This window comes from Staurois parvus, unplaced genomic scaffold (assembly GCF_062004578.1).
Source record: "Staurois parvus isolate SC_StPar_1 unplaced genomic scaffold, SC_StPar_1.0 ptg000594l, whole genome shotgun sequence".
Lineage (NCBI taxonomy): Eukaryota > Metazoa > Chordata > Amphibia > Anura > Ranidae > Staurois > Staurois parvus.
The window spans coordinates 990246-1009792 of NW_028318390.1; the positions used below are offsets into that span (position 1 = coordinate 990246).

General features: G+C 46.2%; 1 protein-coding gene across 1 annotated transcript in view; it reads left to right on the forward strand.

The window, feature by feature from the left end:
• The window catches only part of MMP2 (matrix metallopeptidase 2), a 354681-nt gene extending 346561 nt beyond the window's left edge, over positions 1-8120 (forward strand). Inside the window, exons 12-13 of the mRNA XM_089692555.1 lie at positions 6082-6191; positions 7319-8120. Coding sequence (XP_089548681.1) covers positions 6082-6191; positions 7319-7422 — 214 coding nt within the window. The 3' untranslated portion in view covers positions 7423-8120. The remainder of the gene's footprint in view (positions 1-6081; positions 6192-7318) is intronic.
• The last annotated feature ends 11427 nt before the right edge of the window (positions 8121-19547 follow it).

The following is a 19547-nucleotide window of genomic DNA, read 5'->3' on the forward strand; positions in this document are numbered from 1 at the left end:
TCTAAGTTACACAGGGGAGTACCTTTATCCGCTTGTAACATCAGGAAATCAGTGATGGCCTTTCGCTGTTCGTAAAGGCGGTCTAACATATGTAGGGTTGAATTCCACCTTGTTGCAACGTCGCAGATCAGGCGATGCTGTGGAATTCCGTTCTGCCGCTGCAGCTCAAGGAGGGTGTGCTTTGCGGTGTAGGAATGGCTGAAATGCATGCAAAGTTTACGTGACATTTTAAGGATGTCTTGCAGTGGGATGGTGGATTTTAGGAACCGCTTGACAACCAGATTGAACACGTGAGCCATGCATGGCACATGGCACAACCTTCCTTGACGCAGAGCAGACACCATGTTCTTTCCGTTGTCGGTCAACATGGTTCCGATTTTAAGTTTGCGCGGAGACAGCCATCTGTCGATTTCTCTGTTCATTACACTGAGAAGTTCCTCCCCTGTGTGACTACGTTCGCCAAGGCATACCAGGTGCAGCACAGCGTGACACCGTTGCGCCCTGCACATGTGATATGCCGGTCGGGTAATGGGACTTGGCACGGGGGTGGCGGCTGAGGACACGAAGGAAGAAGAGGTGGTAGAGGCGGACATCTTTTGTGGACCAAGGACGTGCAAAAGCGGCGTGACCTGTCCAAGTTGCTGGTGCGGCTGCTACGGCACCACGTTCACCCAGTGGGCCGTAAATGACATGTACTGTCCCTGACCGTAGTTACAGCTCCACACGTCGGCGCTGCCGTGCACTTTGGCAGAGACCGACATGCTCAAAGACTGGCCCACCATCTCTTCTACATGTGAATGCAGGGCTGGCACTGCCTTTTTGGCGAAGAAATGACGGCTTGGCACTCTCCACCGCGGCGCGGCACAAGCCATCATTTCTCGGAAAGGTGCTGAGTCCACCACTTGGAAAGGGAGGGACTGCAGCACCAGCAACTTGGACAGGAGGACGTTCAGCTTTTGCACCGTCGGGTGCGTGCTCGCAAACTGTTGTCTCTTGGAAACGGATTCCAAGAAAGACTGCTGACGGAATCCGTGAAGAGGAGTAGCAGGAGAAGGAGCATCTGAACGAGCGGAAGATGCCAACGAGCGACAACTCCCCTCAGCAGAGGTGTTGGAGCCTTGACTGGCTGATAGAGGGCGATTGACATCGGGTGACGGAGCAAGTAACGGAGCGGGTGATGGAGCTGGGGCTGGGGCAGGCAGAACCGCCGTATCTTTATCACAGTTTTCCCAGGCCACCAAATGGCGACGCTGCATATGCTGACGCAACGCTGTAGTCCCCCTGGCCACGCTTGACTTTCTGGCCACATAGTCGACATACGGCTACGTTTACTTCCTCGGGCGGCTTGACGAAAAATTGCCACACCGCCGAGTAGGAAACTTTGCCCCCGATACTCCTCACTGGCTGACTGCTACTTTCTCCGTGCACACCGGCACCACTACTGGCCGTGGTGGTAGGCTGCAGTGGAGCTGGTGCTCTACTCCGTGGACGTTTGCCTCCACTGACACTGCTGCGACCCTGCTGCCTCCTGGGCAACCCACCGACTGTTTTGCTCGCTGCCAAGCTGCCACCCTCTTCTCCTGATGATGCGGAAGCAATAGCCTGATGACGACGAGGCTGCCAAGTGCGATCAGCCTCATCATCATCAATTAGGGTCTCCACCTCACTACTAGCCCCCTCGGCTGCGTGTGGGTCAGGAGACAGACCTGTCTCTAGACCGGCTACCGAGCCACTCTCCTAGCCACTACTTCTTCGCCTGGCTGCTGAAGAGGCGGATGTCTCCCCCCGTTCCTGACCGCCCTCTGTTAGCTCTTCCTCACTGTACAGTGGGGCTGAGCCCACAGCATGCGATACTTCGCTTGGTGAGGGAACACCAAAGGACAGGGGCAGGTCGAGGACACGTGATTTCAGTGGGCTTGCTCCCGGGCCATGCCAACTAACGGTTGTGTCTGACGTACCCACCGACCGTTGGCTGTAGGTGTCAGAGGTGACCTGGGAAGAGGAAGACGACCGAGCCAACCAATCGATGACGGCAGGGTTGTCGGTGGAGACACGACCGCTGGATGACACCGGGAGCAATGGCCTCTGGCTGCGACTAGTGCTGCCTCGACCCCTTCCTCTGCTGCCAAGTCTGCTCGCTCCTAAAACATTGCCTCCTCTGCCACTCCTCTGCATGTTGTCTTACATACTCTTTAATTAAACGATTCTGTGTCCCTGAGTAACAATTCTGTGTCCCTGAGTAACAATTCTGTGTCTGTCCCTGAGTAACAATTCTGTGTCCCTGAGTAACAATTCTGTGTCCCTCAGTAACAATTCTGTGTCCCTCAGTAACAATTCTGTGTCCCTGAGTAACAATTCTGTGTCCCTCAGTAACAATTCTGTGTCTGTCCCTGAGTAACAATTCTGTGTCTGTCCCTGAGTAACAATTCTGTGTTCCTCAGTAACAATTCTGTGTCCCTCAGTAACAATTCTGTGTCCCTGAGTAACAATTCTGTGTCCCTCAGTAACAATTCTGTGTGCCTCAGTAACAATTCTGTCTGTCCCTGAGTAACAATTCTGTGTCTGTCCCTGAGTAACAATTCTGTGTCCCTCAGTAACAATTCTGTGTCCCTGAGTAACAATTCTGTGTCCCTGAGTAACAATTCTGTGTCTGTCCCTGAGTAACAATTCTGTGTCCTTCAGTAACAATTCTGTGTCCCTCAGTAACAATTCTGTGTCCCTCAGTAACAATTCTGTGTCTGTCCCTGAGTAACAATTCTGTGTCTGTCCCTGAGTAACAATTCTGTGTCCCTCAGTAACAATTCTGTGTCCCTCAGTAACAATTCTGTGTCTGTCCGTGAGTAACAATTCTGTGTCCCTCAGTAACAATTCTGTGTCTGTCCCTGAGTAACAATTCTGTGTCCCTCAGTAACAATTCTGTGTCCCTCAGTAACAATTCTGTGTCCCTGAGTAACAATTCTGTGTCCCTCAGTAACAATTCTGTGTCTGTCCCTGAGTAACAATTCTGTGTCTGTCCCTGAGTAACAATTCTGTGTCCCTCAGTAACAATTCTGTGTCCCTCAGTAACAATTCTGTGTCCCTCAGTAACAATTCTGCGTCTGTCCCTGAGTAACAATTCTGTGTCCCTCAGTAACAATTCTGTGTCCCTCAGTAACAATTCTGTGTCCCTCAGTAACAATTCTGTGTCTGTCCCTGAGTAACAATTCTGTGTCTGTCCGTGAGTAACAATTCTGTGTCCCTCAGTAACAATTCTGTGTCCCTCAGTAACAATTCTGTGTCCCTGAGTAACAATTCTGTGTCTGTCCCTGAGTAACAATTCTGTGTCCCTCAGTAACAATTCTGTGTCCCTCAGTAACAATTCTGTGTCCCTGAGTAACAATTCTGTGTCCCTCAGTAACAATTCTGTGTCCCTCAGTAACAATTCTGTGTCCCTCAGTAACAATTCTGTGTCTGTCCCTGAGTAACAATTCTGTGTCCCTAAGTAACGTTTCTGTGGCCCTAAGTAACGGTTCTGTGTCCCTCAGTAACAATTCTGTGTCCCTCAGTAACAATTCTGTGTCTGTCCCTGAGTAACAATTCTGTGTCCCTAAGTAACGTTTCTGTGGCCCTAAGTAACGGTTCTGTGGCCCTAAGTAACGTTTCTGTAGCCCTAAGTAACGTTTCTGTGGCCCTAAGTAACGTTTCTGTGGCCCTAAGTAACGGTTCTGTGTCCCTCAGTAACAATTCTGTGTCCCTCAATAACAATTCTGTGTCTGTCCCTGAGTAACAATTCTGTGGCCCTAAGTAACGTTTCTGTGGCCCTAAGTAACATTTCTGTGGCCCTAAATAACGATTCTGTGGCCCTAAGTAACGTTTCTGTGGCCCTAAGTAACGGTTCTGTGGCCCTCAGTAACAATTCTGTGTCTGTCCCTAAGTAACAATTCTGTGGCCCTAAGTAACGTTTCTGTGGCCCTAAGTAACATTTCTGTGGCCCTAAATAACGATTCTGTGGCCCTAAGTAACGTTTCTGTAGCCCTAAGTAATGTTTCTGTGGCCCTAAGTAACGTTTCTGTTGCCCTAAGTAACGGTTCTGTGTCCCTCAGTAACAATTCTGTGTCCCTCAGTAACAATTCTGTGTCTGTCCCTGAGTAACAATTCTGTGTCCCTAAGTAACGTTTCTGTGGCCCTAAGTAACGGTTCTGTGTCCCTCAATAACAATTCTGTGTCCCTCAGTAACAATTCTGTGTCTGTCCCTGAGTAACAATTCTGTGTCCCTAAGTAACGGTTCTGTGTCCCTAAGTAACGGTTCTGTGGCCCTAAGTAACGGTTCTGTGGCCCTCAGTAACGGTTCTGTGTCCCTCAGTAACAATTCTGTGTCCCTCAGTAACAATTCTGTGTCTGTCCCTAAGTAACAATTCTGTGACCCTAAGTAACGTTTCTGTGGCCCTAATTAACGATTCTGTGGCCCTAAGTAACGGTTCTGTGTCCCTCAGTAACAATTCTGTGTCCCTCAGTAACAATTCTGTGTCTGTCCCTAAGTAACAATTCTGTGGCCCTAAGTAACGTTTCTGTGGCCCTAAGTAACGTTTCTGTGGCCCTAAGTAACGATTCTGTGGCCCTAAGTAACGTTTCTGTGGCCCTAAGTAATGTTTCTGTGGCCCTAAGTAACGTTTCTGTGTCCCTAACTCTCTCCCTCAATACAGCCAGGTCTGCCTCTGTTGAATGACTGGAGGCAAATGGAGAATTCTAAAATGGCCGCCATTTATAGCTCGACCATTACACAGTGCTGGCTGGCTGGCTGCTGATTGGCTAATGCGATCACATGTCATGAATGAATGCATTATGGGTCAGCGCGCCTTGTCTGCGCGCCTTCCCAGACATCCCCGCTCCGTCGCCGCACATGTCGCCGCCATTTTAGGAAAAATTTCGATTCGCGCATCCGAAGTATGCTAATTTTCGGATTCGTCGTGAATCGAAATTTTCCTAATATTCGAAACGAATTCCACTTCGCCTAGTTCGATTCGCTCATCTCTAGTTGTAATCTGGATAGAGGAAGGTCTGTGGACATTTGATACAGTACCTCACACTTATTTTACAAATGTAGGTTTTTTGGCATTGATAATAATTATGTACCTAGGTAGAAAATTGGTTACAGGAGCAGGTTCAGAGAGTAGTGATTAATGGCATATTATCTGAATAGTTTAGAGTTGTGAGCAGTAGAGAAGAGGTGCCTAAGAGGTGATATGATTCCAATATACAAACCTTTAAATGATGACTATATGAATGGGAGAAAAGTATTTAATGTTGGGTCTCTAGAGAATACATGCAGCCACAGACACATAAGAAGTTGGATGGGACGTGGTTCAATCTTAAATCACATAAGGGGCTCATTACTGTTAAAATGGTAAAGATGAGGAACATCCTTTCACAGTTGATGGTGTCTGCGTGGCATGTAGATCAATTAAAAATGTTTAGATGTGTTTCTTAGCAAACGATGTGTACAGGACCATAGAAAAGGGTAGTGACATTCAACCTTACCAACTATCTAACAATTAATATAACTATATAACTTATTTAACATTGTTTGCAATATCTAGTATGATATATACTTTACATGATATCTCCAAATATCCCCAAGTACATGATATCTCCAAATATCCCCAAGTAATGATAATCAGAAACTTTCTCCTAACTCAGATAGAAAAATCAAAGAGAAAATTTAAAGCTCCAATCTTCCCTTTAGTTTTCCTGTCTGAGTTAGGAGGATTTTTTTTTTCAGGTGAGGTCAGAGAAGATATTCTTCAGCCATTTTGTATTCAGTACCCTAGATAGGTTGCAGGCTATTTCCCCTTTAAAATCAGCCCTGACAGAGCAGAGTTTATATAATTCACTAATAAACATTTATGTATATATTAATAGTTTATACTGTAGTTATTGTACAATGTATGTTTTCTATTGGGTTCCACTTATTCCCTTCTATGATTAATACAGTATACTGTACAGTACTATCAACATTCACTGTATCTGTACTTTTTGGTGACATTTCTCTAATCAAATTTTTTAATCATATCTAATATTTATTTTTTTATCTTATTGGCTCAGATATAATGAAGCAAAAAAGAAAATGGACCCTGGTTTCCCAAAACTAATTGCAGATTCATGGAATGGCGTACACGACAATTTGGATGCTGTGGCAGATATCCGTGGAAGTGGTAAGTGGCTTTGTGACAGAATCTTATGCAAACAATAAAAGCTTGAGTGGATAAACAATGCCTTCAGACAGTGCAGGGTCCCTCTTGAATCCAGGGACAACTTGTACCAGATGTGGTCTGGGTGGGTTCTGGAAACCCATCATGTTGTCAATTAAACCTGGAAACTGCTCACATTCCTTGCGATGCCATAGACATGTTCCTGGTTTAAAACATCCACATGTTGTTGGCAGCAAACAACTCCCTCACTCCATGACTGGCTGGCACTGAGGTTAGAGACATGAAGAATGCTTTTTCCTCTTGGCTCTATTTGGACTAAAAGTGAATCATGTTTTCACTGTCTGAAACCAGTTGAAAATAATAAACCATGAGAGAGGTTGGTGTTTTACAAAGGCTATTCTCCATCTATACATAGCTGTACAGAGTGAACAATTGTTATTGTAACTATGTGGTAACATTAAGTCCGACAAAATGACAAGGGGTAGTGCTCTGCCTTGAAGTTTGTTAAATCATAACAAAGTATATAACTGACCAGTATACAGTATGTCTGGTGTCTCTCCTTTTTAAATGGGTTTCCAGTTTCTGATAGGCTCCCCACCTACAGCCCCCCCCCCCCAACAACCACCAGGCCAGGATTGTAGGCACTAGGCCCTTGACCTCATCAACATGGAGACAGTGTGCTTTTCTTGGGGGTTCCCTCCTGACAAGGTACCCCTCCCATGTTGAGGGGGATGCATGTTCTCCCCCTACATCTTTCCTGGCATCAACTTCTATTGCTGTTCAAGGTAAGCTGGCAATTAATATTCACTTTCCAAATACAGGAGGGGTGCTAGCCCAGCGCGCCACTGTACACGCACAAATGAAAAATCACTGCACTCCCTTGTTTCTCAAAGCAACACTATATTAATTAAAAAACAGTCCATAAAAACAGCTAAATGGTACAAAGGTACATACAGGGGAGAGAGAGAGAGAGAGAGATAGGTAATGCGTGTTACCCATTTAGTTCAGCCCTTTGCCAAATCTTTGAACAAGCAAAACTGTGAGCTTATTCCTAGTTTAGACCTCTTTATTTTTCATTATAAGTTTGAATAATTGGTTTTCCAGTGTTATTTCACCTTCTTGTTTTTCAGGCTACAGCTATTTCTTCAAAGATCAATACTATCATGAAATGGAAGATAGAATACTAAAGATTGTTAAAGTTGGCAATATTAAAAATGATTGGCTGTCATGCTGAAGGGTATATTTTTACATTTTTCAAATAATGATTTTTTTTATCTATTCCAGACTACATGTGTATGATTTTTTTACGTTGCTGGTTAAGGAATTGTTGTGAAGGACCAGTCTGGTACTGGTATAATGACAGTGCATGCAAATGCACCTCATTTTTGTGTTAGAAATATTTAATGTATTGTGTGCATGGGGGATGTTTTAAGAACTTTAACAGATATAGACAAACATGGCATTGAGTGTTTTAATACTGTTATGTGAAATATTATTTGGGCCAGATTTACATTTTTTCGTTGGATACATATTTAATTTCTGTTTTGAAATGGAACAGCATTTTTGAAATATGCTGTTTTCAATGTGCCATTACCATGATAGTAAATAGTCATAATAGAATACATGCAGATAGGAATATGCTGCTAATATACAGTATATTTTAAAGATCTGTACTGTCTATTGTTACAATGTACTGTATGTATTCTAGACATAAACATGAAGGATATGCTTTACATGTTGGAAGAAAATGTAAGCACAGTTAAAAGGCTCTAATATTTAAATATGGGTAACAATTGTGGTACTAAAGCAGTATTTGTAAATTGTCCTATTTTTTCTATTGGTTGAATAAAGCAAATGTGTTAAGATATACAGCCTAGATACTGCACTACTAAAAAGATTTTGATTATCAGAATAAACAGTCTCTTTTATTTATTTTTGCCTGACTTTGTTGATTTTTCAAGTAGACCACATAAGTCTGGATTAGGGGGGCAAAACCAATAACCAAGAAACCATTTCTTGTGCCTAAAAATAAAATGCTGCAATAACTATCATCAAGAGTACTCCTGTATTGCTAGTATTTTGTAGAGATATACTAGTGGTCTTGGCTGAAAGGGATTGTAAATATTTGTAAATAAAAGTGCAGCGCTAGAAAATAACAAAAAATCAAAAATCAAAGCACATAGAGTCAATAAAAATAAGTCCACAAAAAAGGGGGAGGGGGGGGAGGGAGGGGAAAGGCCCTAGGCCAAAAAAAGTCTCAAAAAAGAAGGACGACTTCAAATGCCCATACACACTGATCAGAGGTGTATGCACTGTGGTAGAGATGGAGTTGAAGATGTAGTCAGGGAACAGAGGTAGATGTAATCCCCGGATCAATGAAGATCCCCAGATCAAGGAAGCACACGTTCCACAAGACAGCAAGGAAGCAGTCACAGCTCCACCAAAGAATACCACCACTCCTTCACTTCATATCAGCGGCATCTAGGAGGAGATACTGTCCCTAGTTTGGTCAAAAAAGGAAGAGCCATTCATCTGAAATCCTCTCTGCTTTCCTGAATTTCCTGAATGGCTCTTCCTTTTTTGACCAAACTAGGGACAGTATCTCCTCCTAGATGCCGCTGATATGAAGTGAAGGAGTGGTGGTATTCTTTGGTGGAGCTGTGACTGCTTCCTTGCTGTCTTGTGGAACGTGTGCTTCCTTGATCTGGGGATCTTCATTGATCCGGGGATTATATCTACCTCTGTTCCCTGACTACATCTTCAACTCCATCTCTACCACAGTGCATACACCTCTGATCAGTGTGTATGGGCATTTGAAGTCGTCCTTCTTTTTTGAGACTTTTTTTGGCCTAGGGCCTTTCCCCTCCCTCCCCCCCCTCCCCCTTTTTTGTGGACTTATTTTTATTGACTCTATGTGCTTTGATTTTTGATTTTTTGTTATTTTCTAGCGCTGCACTTTTATTTACATTTATGTGAGGAACTCTTTTGGTTGTCCTATGTGTTTCAGCTGCTCGTCCTTTAAAGCGCTCACTCATTTTCATTGATTGTAAATATTTATTATAATAAACATCCAGGTTAGTTTTATAAGGGGTAGCAAAACATACAATCTACACTTGTCCTACTTATTTTCTTTTCCTGGCTTATTTGGACACCTTTAGACACTTGTAGGTAAATCAAAATCTTGTATCTTGTAGGTAACCATGTAGGTTGATCAAAAAGGGGTGTGTGAAGCTGTAAAAAGTGTCACTAGACGCTCTGCAACTCAGGTAGCATGTGCCACTACTTTTTCACCTACTAACTGGTAGAAGGTATGGCCCAATATAAGGTTAGCATAGTGTTGATAGTTAGAATAATGACCATTGCTTGTTGAAGGCCTGGACGACACTTGACGAAGCCTGCTGGCTGTGTTTTTTGGAAATGGGGAATCCATTAGCTTTTTGCTTGCATTACCAGAAGAATGCTGTTTATAAAGGAAAATTATAAGTAGCGGTTTGTGTTTTGAATCGGTTCCCTGAAGTAGTGTTTCTCAGCTAGACTTTTTGTTGGTATAGAGTCTTATAGAGACTATACTGTGCAGCCACATACATCCTAAGCCCCCAGGGTAATTGCTTTGAAGAGTCCATGTTTTTACACCTTTCATAATCTGTTCTGTAATATTCTGCATGCTCTTTGCCATTGTGACTAGAGATGAGCGAAGTATTCAAAAATTCGATTTGACTGATTCGGCGAATTCGTGGAAAAATTTCGATTCGAGTCGAATATATTCGCTGTGAATTTAACTTAAAAAAGGGTGTTTCTAGGCTTCAGAGAGACTTAATATTAGTGCAGAACACTGTACCTTTAATTTAAATGCCCTTGGAGTCTGCTGGGGAAGAGAAATAATACTGTCAGTCAGTATGACATGCAGATGAGTGCCGTCGATCTTAGAATCACCGCACACTTCACTCATTTGGGCAGTCACGGGGCCAAAACCAGAGTGTGGAGCCACAGTGTGGCGGTGGAGGCAGCAGCAATGGGAGGCCATACAGCACCCTATGACAAAAATGGAAACCACCAGCAGTGTGAGGAGGCCTGAAAGTGGCACATGGCAGAGTGTGGCGATAGAGACAGCAGCAATGGGAGGCCGTACAGGGACCCATGACACACTCTGGACCTGGCAGCAGCATGAGGAGGCGGTACAGGGGCCCATGACAGATTATGGGCCTGGCAGCAGCATGAGGAGTCGGTACGGGGGCCCATGGCAGATTACGGGCCTGGCAGCAGCAATGGGAGGCCGTACAGGGACCCATGACACACTCTGGACCTGGCAGCAGCATGGGGAGGCGGTACAGGGGCCCATGACAGATTACGGGCCTGGCAGCAGCATGAGGAGTCGGTACGGGGGCCCATGACACACTCTGGACCTGGCAGCAGCATGAGGAGGCAGTACAGGGGCGCATGACAGATTACGAGCCTGGCAGCAGCAACTTGGACAGGAGGACGTTCAGCTTCTGCACCGTCGGGTGCGTGCTCGCAAACTGTTGTCTCTTGGAAACGGATTCCAAGAAAGACTGCTGACGGAATCCGTGAAGAGGAGTAGCAGGAGAAGGAGCATCTGAACGAGCGGAATATGCCAACAAGCGACAACAGGGGCCCATGACAGATTACGGGCCTGGCAGCAGCATGAGGAGTCGGTACAGGGGCCCATGGCAGATTAGGGGCCTGGCAGCAGCTATGGGAGGCCCGTAATCTGCCAGCACCCTATGACAAAAAATGGAACCCACCAGCAGTGTGAGGAGACCTGAAAGTGGCACATGGCAGAGTGTGGCGATGGAGACAGCAGCAATGGGAGGCCGTACAGGGACCCATGAGAGACTCTGGACCTGGCAGCAGCATGAGGAGGCGGTATAGGGGCCCATGGCAGATTAGGGGCCTGGCAGCAGCTATGGGAGGCCCGTAATCTGCCAGCACCCTATGACAAAAAATGGAACACACCAGCAGTGTGAGGAGACCTGAAAGTGGCACATGGCAGAGTGTGGCGATGGAGACAGCAGCAATGGGAGGCCGTACAGGGACCCATGAGAGACTCTGGACTTGGCAGCAGCATGAGGAGGCGGTATAGGGGCCCATGGCAGATTAGGGGCCTGGCAGCAGCTATGGGAGGCCCGTAATCTGCCAGCACCCTATGACAAAAAATGGAACACACCAGCAGTGTGAGGAGACCTGAAAGTGGCACATGTTTGGGGCATGATTCATGGCGGATTTAGTCAGTTGTGTCAGGAACTGGTGGTTTGAAATCCAGACTAATCCACGCCTGATTCATTTTCACAAATGTCAGTCTCTCCACACTTTGGGTGGACAGTCGTGTCCTCCGCGGAGTTGCAATACCTCCTGCCGCACTAAACACGCGCTCCGATGCCACGCTACTGGCCGGGCATGACAGCCTTTCAAGGGCAAATTCAGCTAGTTGGGGCCAAAGGTCAAGTTTCGTTGCCCAGTAGTCAAGGGGATTGTCTACCTCGGTTGGCAGGGTGCTGTCCAAGTAGGCCTAAGCCTGTTGTTTGAGGTCCTGCTCCAGGTCCACCTGATGCTGCTGCTGCTGCTGCTGCTGCGGCTGGTTAGTAGTTTCCTCACTGCGCTGGTGAAGAAAGCTACTCATCATCGACTGCAGACTGAGGCAGCTGCTGCTGGTGGAGCTGCCACTGCTCCTACCACCCCACCCCTCCCCTGCTGCCATGGCAGCGGAACGCGAGCGCACAGGGCCCACAGTGTCTGAGGATGGACGTTGGCGCAGACAGGCAGAGACCAGCTGACTACATAGGTGGTTTTTATAGTACGTTATTTTGGCCTCCCTCTCAGCAGGTGTGAAAAAGGCCACCATTTTTGAACGGTAGCGAGGGTCCAACAAGGTGGACAGCCAAAAGTCATCCCTCTGTCTGATGGTTATTATTCGGCTGTCGGTACGCAAGCAAGCGAGCATGCTATGGGCCATTTGTGCCAAGGAATGCGAGGGACTCCCTGCCTCCATCTCCACAGCATACTGCCACGGTGCGTCTGGGTCCTCTGTCTCCTCTTCCTCCTCCTCTACCAGATGCACCTGCTCCTCCACTCCTGTCCGCTGAGTGGAAAAACCACCCATTTCACTCAATAATTCCTGAGCACCAATGTCCTCCTCTACCTCCTCCTCTTCTTCCTGTCCTGCCCCCACAGGGGTCATGTGGCGTTGAGATCTGTGCGCCACGTCTACCGCACCCTGACCAGCCATTGTTAACAGCATTTGTTCCAGGACGTGCAACAGAGGAATGACGTCGTTCATCCCATAGTCCTGCCGACTCACGAATAGCGTGGCCTCCTCAAAGGGCCTGAGCAAGCGGCAGGTGTCACGCATGAGCTGCCAATGGCTGACATCTAAGTTACACAGGGAGTACCTTTATCCGCTTTTAACATCAGGAAATCTGTGATGGCCTTTTGCTGTTCGTAAAGGCGGTCTAACATATGTAGGGTTGAATTCCACCTTGTTGCAACGTCACAGCATGAGGAGTCGGTATGGGGGCCCATGGCAGATTACGGGCCTGGCAGCAGCGATGGGAGGCACGTAATCTGCCAGCACCCTATGTCAAAAAATTCAACACACCAGCAGTGTGTGAGGAGACCTGAAAGTGGCACATGGCAGAGTGTGGCGATGGAGACAGCAGCAATGGGAGGCCGTACAGGGACCCATGAGAGACTCTGGACTTGGCAGCAGCATGAGGAGGCGGTATATAGGGGCCTATGGCAGATTAGGGGCCTGGCAGCAGCTATGGGAGGCCCGTAATCTGCCAGCACCCTATGTCAAAAAACTGAACACACCAGCAGTGTGTGAGGAGACCTGAAAGTGGCACATGGCAGAGTGTGGCGATGGAGACAGCAGCAATGGGAGGCCGTACAGGGACCCATGACAGACTCTGGACCTGGCAGCAGCATGAGGAGGTGGTATATAGGGGCCTATGGCAGATTAGGGGCCTGGCAGCAGCTATGGGAGGCCCGTAATCTGCCAGCACCCTATGTCAAAAAATTCAACACACCAGCAGTGTGTGAGGAGACCTGAAAGTGGCACATGGCAGAGTGTGGCGATGGAGACAGCAGCAATGGGAGGCCGTACAGGGACCCATGAGAGACTCTGGACTTGGCAGCAGCATGAGGAGGCAGTATATAGGGGCCCATGGCAGATTAGGGGCCTGGCAGCAGCTATGGGAGGCCCGTAATCTGCCAGCACCCTATGTCAAAAAATTCAACACCCCAGCAGAGTGTGAGGAGACCTGAAAGTGGCACATGGCAGAGTGTGGCGATGTAGACAACCCACCGACTGTTTTGCTCGCTGCCAAGCTGCCACCCTCTTCTCCTGATGATGCGGAAGCAATAGCCTGATGACGACGAGGCTGCCAAGTGCGATCAGCCTCATCATCATCAATTAGGGTCTCCGCCTCACTACTAGCCCCCTCGGCTGCGTGTGGGTCAGGAGACAGACCTGTCTCTACACCGGCTACCGAGCCACTCTCCTCGCCACTACTTCTTCGCCTGGCTGCTGAAGAGGCGGATGTCTCCCCCCGTTCCTGACCGCCCTCTGTTAGCTCTTCCTCACTGTACTGGATGACACCGGGAGCACTAGCCTCTGGCTGCGAATAGTGCTGCCTCGACCCCTTCCTCTGCTGCCACGTCTGCTCGCTCCTAAAACATTGCCTCCTCTGCCACTCCTCTGCATGTTGTCTGACATACTCTTTAATTAAACGATTCTGTGTCCCTGAGTAACGTTTCTGTGGCCCTAAGTAACAGTTCTGTGGCCCTAAGTAACAGTTCTGTGGCCCTCAGTAACAATTCTGTGTCTGTCCCTGAGTAACAATTCTGTGTCCCTCAGTAACAATTCTGTGTCCCTCAGTAACAATTCTGTGTCCCTGAGTAACAATTCTATGGCCCTCAGTAACAATTCTGTGTCCCTCAGTAACAATTCTGTGTCCCTGAGTAACAATTCTGTGTCTGTCCCTGAGTAAGAATTCTGTGTCTGTCCCTGAGTAACGTTTCTGTGGCCCTAAGTAAAGGTTCTGTGGCCCTCAGTAACAATTCTGTGTCCCTGAGTAACAATTCTGTGTCTGTCCCTGAGTAACAATTCTGTGGCCCTAAATAACAGTTCTGTGGCCCTCAGTAACAATTCTGTGTCCCTGAGTAACAATTCTGTGTCCCTCAGTAACAATTCTGTGTCTGTCCCTCAGTAACAATTCTGTGTCTGTCCCTGAGTAACAATTCTGTGTCTGTCCCTGAGTAACAATTCTGTGTCCCTGAGTAACGTTTCTGTGGCCCTAAGTAACAATTCTGTGGCCCTCAGTAAAAATTCTGTGTCTGTCCCTGAGTAACAATTCTGTGTCTGTCCCTGAGTAACAATTCTGTGTCCCTGAGTAACGTTTCTGTGGCCCTAAGTAACAATGCTGTGGCCCTCAGTAACAATTCTGTGTCTGTCCCTGAGTAACAATTCTGTGTCTGTCCCTGAGTAACAATTCTGTGTCCCTGAGTAACGTTTCTGTGGCCCTGAGTAACGTTTCTGTGGCCCTAAGTAACAATTCTGTGGCCCTCAGTAACAATTCTGTGTCTGTCCCTGAGTAACAATTCTGTGTCTGTCCCTGAGTAACAATTCTGTGTCTGTCCCTGAGTAACAATTCTGTGTCCCTGAGTAACGTTTCTGTGGCCCTAAGTAACAATTCTGTGGCCCTCAGTAACAATTCTGTGTCTGTCCCTGAGTAACAATTCTGTGGCCCTAAGTAACGGTTCTGTGGCCCTCAGTAACAATTCTGTGTCCCTCAGTAACAATTCTGTGGCCCTCAGTAACAATTCTGTGTCTGTCCCTGAGTAACAATTCTGTTGCCCTAAGTAACGGTTCTGTGGCCCTCAGTAACAATTCTGTGTCCCTGAGTAACAATTATGTGGCCCTAGGTAACAGTTCTGTGTCCCTCAGTAACAATTCTGTGTCCCTCAGTAACAATTCTGTGTCTGTCCCTGAGTAACAATTCTGTGGCCCTAACTAACGTTTCTGTGGCCCTAAGTAACAGTTCTGTGGCCCTCAGTAACAATTCTGTGTCCCTGAATAACGTTTATGTGGACCTAAGTAACGGTTCTGTGGCCCTCAGTAACAATTCTGTGTCCCTGATTAACGTTTCTGTGGCCCTAAGTAACGGTTCTGTGGCCCTCAGTAACAATTCTGTGTCCCTCAGTAACAATTCTGTGTCTGTCCCTGAGTAACAATTCTGTGGCCCTAAGTAACGGTTCTGTGGCCCTCAGTAACAATTCTGTGTCCCTGAGTAACGTTTCTGTGGCCCTAAGTAACAATTCTGTGGCCCTCAGTAACAATTCTGTGTCTGTCCCTGAGTAACAATTCTGTGTCCCTAACTAACGTTTCTGTGGCCCTAAGTAACAGTTCTGTGGCCCTCAGTAACAATTCTGTGTCCCTGAGTAACGTTTCTGTGGCCCTAAGTAACAATTCTGTGTCCCTGAGTAACAATTCTGTGGCCCTAAGTAACGGTTCTGTGGCCCTCAGTAACAATTCTGTGTCCCTGAGTAACAATTCTGTGGCCCTAAGTAACGGTTCTGTGGCCCTCAGTAACAATTCTGTGGCCCTCAGTAACAATTCTGTGTCTGTCCCTGAGTAACAATTCTGTGGCCCTAAGTAACGGTTCTGTGGCCCTCAGTAACAATTCTGTGTCCCTGAGTAACAATTCTGTGGCCCTAAGTAACGGTTCTGTGGCCCTCAGTAACAATTCTGTGGCCCTCAGTAACAATTCTGTGTCTGTCCGAGTAACAATTCTGTTGCCCTAACTAACGTTTCTGTGGCCCTAAGTAACAGTTCTGTGGCCCTCAGTAACAATTCTGTGTCCCTGAGTAACGTTTCTGTGGCCCTAAGTAACAATTCTGTGGCCCTCAGTAACAATTCTGTGTCTGTCCCTGAGTAACAATTCTGTGGCCCTAACTAACGTTTCTGTGGCCCTAAGTAACAATTCTGTGTCCCTGAGTAACAATTCTGTGGCCCTAAGTAACGGTTCTGTGGCCCTCAGTAACAATTCTGTGTCCCTGAGTAACAATTCTGTGGCCCTAAGTAACGGTTCTGTGGCCCTCAGTAACAATTCTGTGTCCCTGAGTAACAATTCTGTGGCCCTAAGTAACGGTTCTGTGGCCCTCAGTAACAATTCTGTGGCCCTCAGTAACAATTCTGTGTCTGTCCGAGTAACAATTCTGTGGCCCTAACTAACGTTTCTGTGGCCCTAAGTAACAGTTCTGTGGCCCTCAGTAACAATTCTGTGTCCCTGAGTAACGTTTCTGTGGCCCTAAGTAACAATTCTGTGGCCCTCAGTAACAATTCTGTGTCTGTCCCTGAGTAACAATTCTGTGGCCCTAACTAACGTTTCTGTGGCCCTAAGTAACAGTTCTGTGGCCCTCAGTAACAATTCTGTGTCTGTCCCTGAGTAACAATTCTGTGGCCCTAACTAACGTTTCTGTGGCCCTAAGTAACAATTCTCTGGCACTCAGTAACAATTCTGTCTGTCCCTGAGTAACAATTCTGTGGCCCTAACTAGCGTTTCTTTGGCCCTAAGTAACGATTCTGTGGCCCTCATTAACAATTCTGTGTCCCTGAGTAATGCTTCTCTGTCCCTAAGTAACGTTTCTCTGTCCCCATGTAACGTTTCTGTGGCCCTAACTCTGTCCCTAATACAGAGCGGTCTGCCTCTCTTGAATGACTGGAGGCAAATGAAGAATTCTAAAATGGCCACTATTTATAGCTCGACCATTACACAGTGCTGGCTGCCTGGCTGCTGATTGGCTAATGCGATCACATGTCATTAAGGAATGCATTATGGGTCAGCGCGCCTTGTCTGCGTGCCTTCCCAGACATCCCCGCTCTGTCGCCGCACATGTCCGCCGCCATTTTAGGAAAAATTTCGATTTGCGCATCCGAAGTAGGCTATTTTTCGGATTCGGCGCGAATCGAAAATTTTCCAATATTCGACTCGAATTCCACTTCGCCTACTTCGATTCGCTCATCTCTAATTGTGACCCTGTTTTGCATAGTTGATTTAATTTTGCACCTGTCATTAAACTGCAAATTACAGTTACCCTGTCTGATTATTCAGCTGATTACTCAGCCTGTTAATCCTGTGTCTTGTGAAAGCCTTGGATGAAGTACTGCTGAAGCTTGAGAGGTTGCAATTTGTGATCTGGTCCATGCTCTGGGAGGCTTGTGCTGCCTTCACATCACCTTAGGCTTCAGAGTGGTGTGGAAAACTGCAGGCATGTTGCATTTTTCTGCACCCTCTTTAGCTGAATGCATAGAAAACATCCAAAACAGGTGGAATTTGTGTACAGGAAGGAGTGATGGGTGCAGCAGGGGCCAATCACAAGAACCGATCCACTGAAAGCTGCTTCTCCTTGTCTCCCTCCCAAGACTTTTGGCTGCTACACTAAGAGCCATTCAGGGGTCAGTGCTTGTAATTGCCCCCCACAGTCAGATCACCCCTTATTGTCTGCTATTGGATCCCCCCCGAAGTCTGAGCCCTCTGTGTGCCCCCCCCCTTCCGTAGTGCAGCTGGCTTCCCTCCTCTCCTTTCTTCATCCGCTGGCTGCTTTGGGAATCTTCAGGATGGAGAGCAGGGAAAGGGGCAGGTAAATATGTCATTTACCAGCCCCTTCATTTTCTGAATGAACACAGTGAGTGATCGGTACCAATTATTCACTGTGTTCATTCATAAGTGAAGCCTAGTAAATTGTGTCTATGAATAAATAGGAGACACTGTTATTCATCTGTATTGCAGCTGAGGCTGCAGAGAAAGGAAATGGGGAACTTGCTTTCTCAGTCCCTTTCTCTGTCTCAGAAGTGAGACTGCGGGGGTCTGTTTAGACCCCTGGTAATACTCAAAAGCCCCACCCCCCAAGGCAAAGTAACATGTAAAAAAAAAATGAAACAAAAGAACTTTAAAAAATAAAAATTAAAAAATAATAAATTCATTTTTAAAAATGGGTTCATTCACAGGGGTTCTCTTGCCCATACAGTGTAAATAAGTAAAAAGGCTCACACTCATGCGCTGCTACACCCTAAATAAAAATAAACAAAGGAAGATTGCTGCACCCACTCACTAAGTGTACTCTCACTTAAAATTTATATAAACCAAGAATGTGTAGTGCGCTAACTCCTCATCCAGATTTATAAATGAAATAAATAATCCTTCAGTAATCCCATGCAAGACAAATCCACACTGCAATAAAAGTCCAACTCCCAAATCATAGAATGTCCAAATTAGTGAGTTTGACAATCACCTTTCCAGAAGACGTGCTTGTGCTCAAGATACTCTTTCAGCTCACCTTTAAGTTTGACCTACAAATTATATTAGGTCAAAGGTGTTTTTACAGAAGTGAATCCAAATTTCTTAACTCAGTCACGACTCCAACAAAGTGTAGATAAAAAACAAAAATATATATCGTAGTGCAACACCGTTTGAATTAAAGCTAATGGTAGAGTGCACAAAACATATGCACTCACATTACAGCAAAACACACCATGCTCCACAACAGTGTTGTAAAGTGTTCACTTCATTCAACATATACAGAAGTGCTTACCATCACCAATGAGTGTGCCATGCACTCACATTCTTCTTTGACCTATGTATCATATAGATCATAAACACTATAGACCTTGGTAAATCTTTTGTTTGTCCACCGCTATCCCTTAGTAGCTGTTTCCTTGCTACAGGCCCTTTAAGAGACCGGATTTCAGCTTCCCACCGGGATGGTAGATACTCAGGGGAAAAGAAGACAAATCATAGTGCAGCCCCATATAAAAAGATCTCCTTTATTAAGCTTTTAAAATCCACTGACAAAGTGCAAAACAGTGAAGGCATGTAATTCCAATAACAAAAATGGTCACTCTCACCACACTTCCTGGTTTACGCAATACCAGAAGTGACATCACTAGGCTCCGGCCATGCATTGCATCACTGTTCACGACTTCCTTACTTTGTGACGCGTGGGCGGAGGAAGTGACTAGTGACGTGGTGAGTGGATTTTATTAGCTTAATAAAGGAAATTTTTTATGGGGTGACAGTATTTGCACAGCAATTTTTCAAACGCAAATCTTTTGGGAAAATACACTTTTTTGAATTTGAATGCACAAAAACACAATATATTGCCCAATTGTTTAATACAATATAAAAGATGATGTTACGCAGAGCAAATATATACCAAACATGACATGCTTTAAAATTTTACATGCCCGTGCAATGGTGACAAAGTACATACATTTGTAGGATCGATAGGCAATGCTTTAAAAAGCCTTTACAGGTCACCAATTTATATTTACAGAGGAGCTCT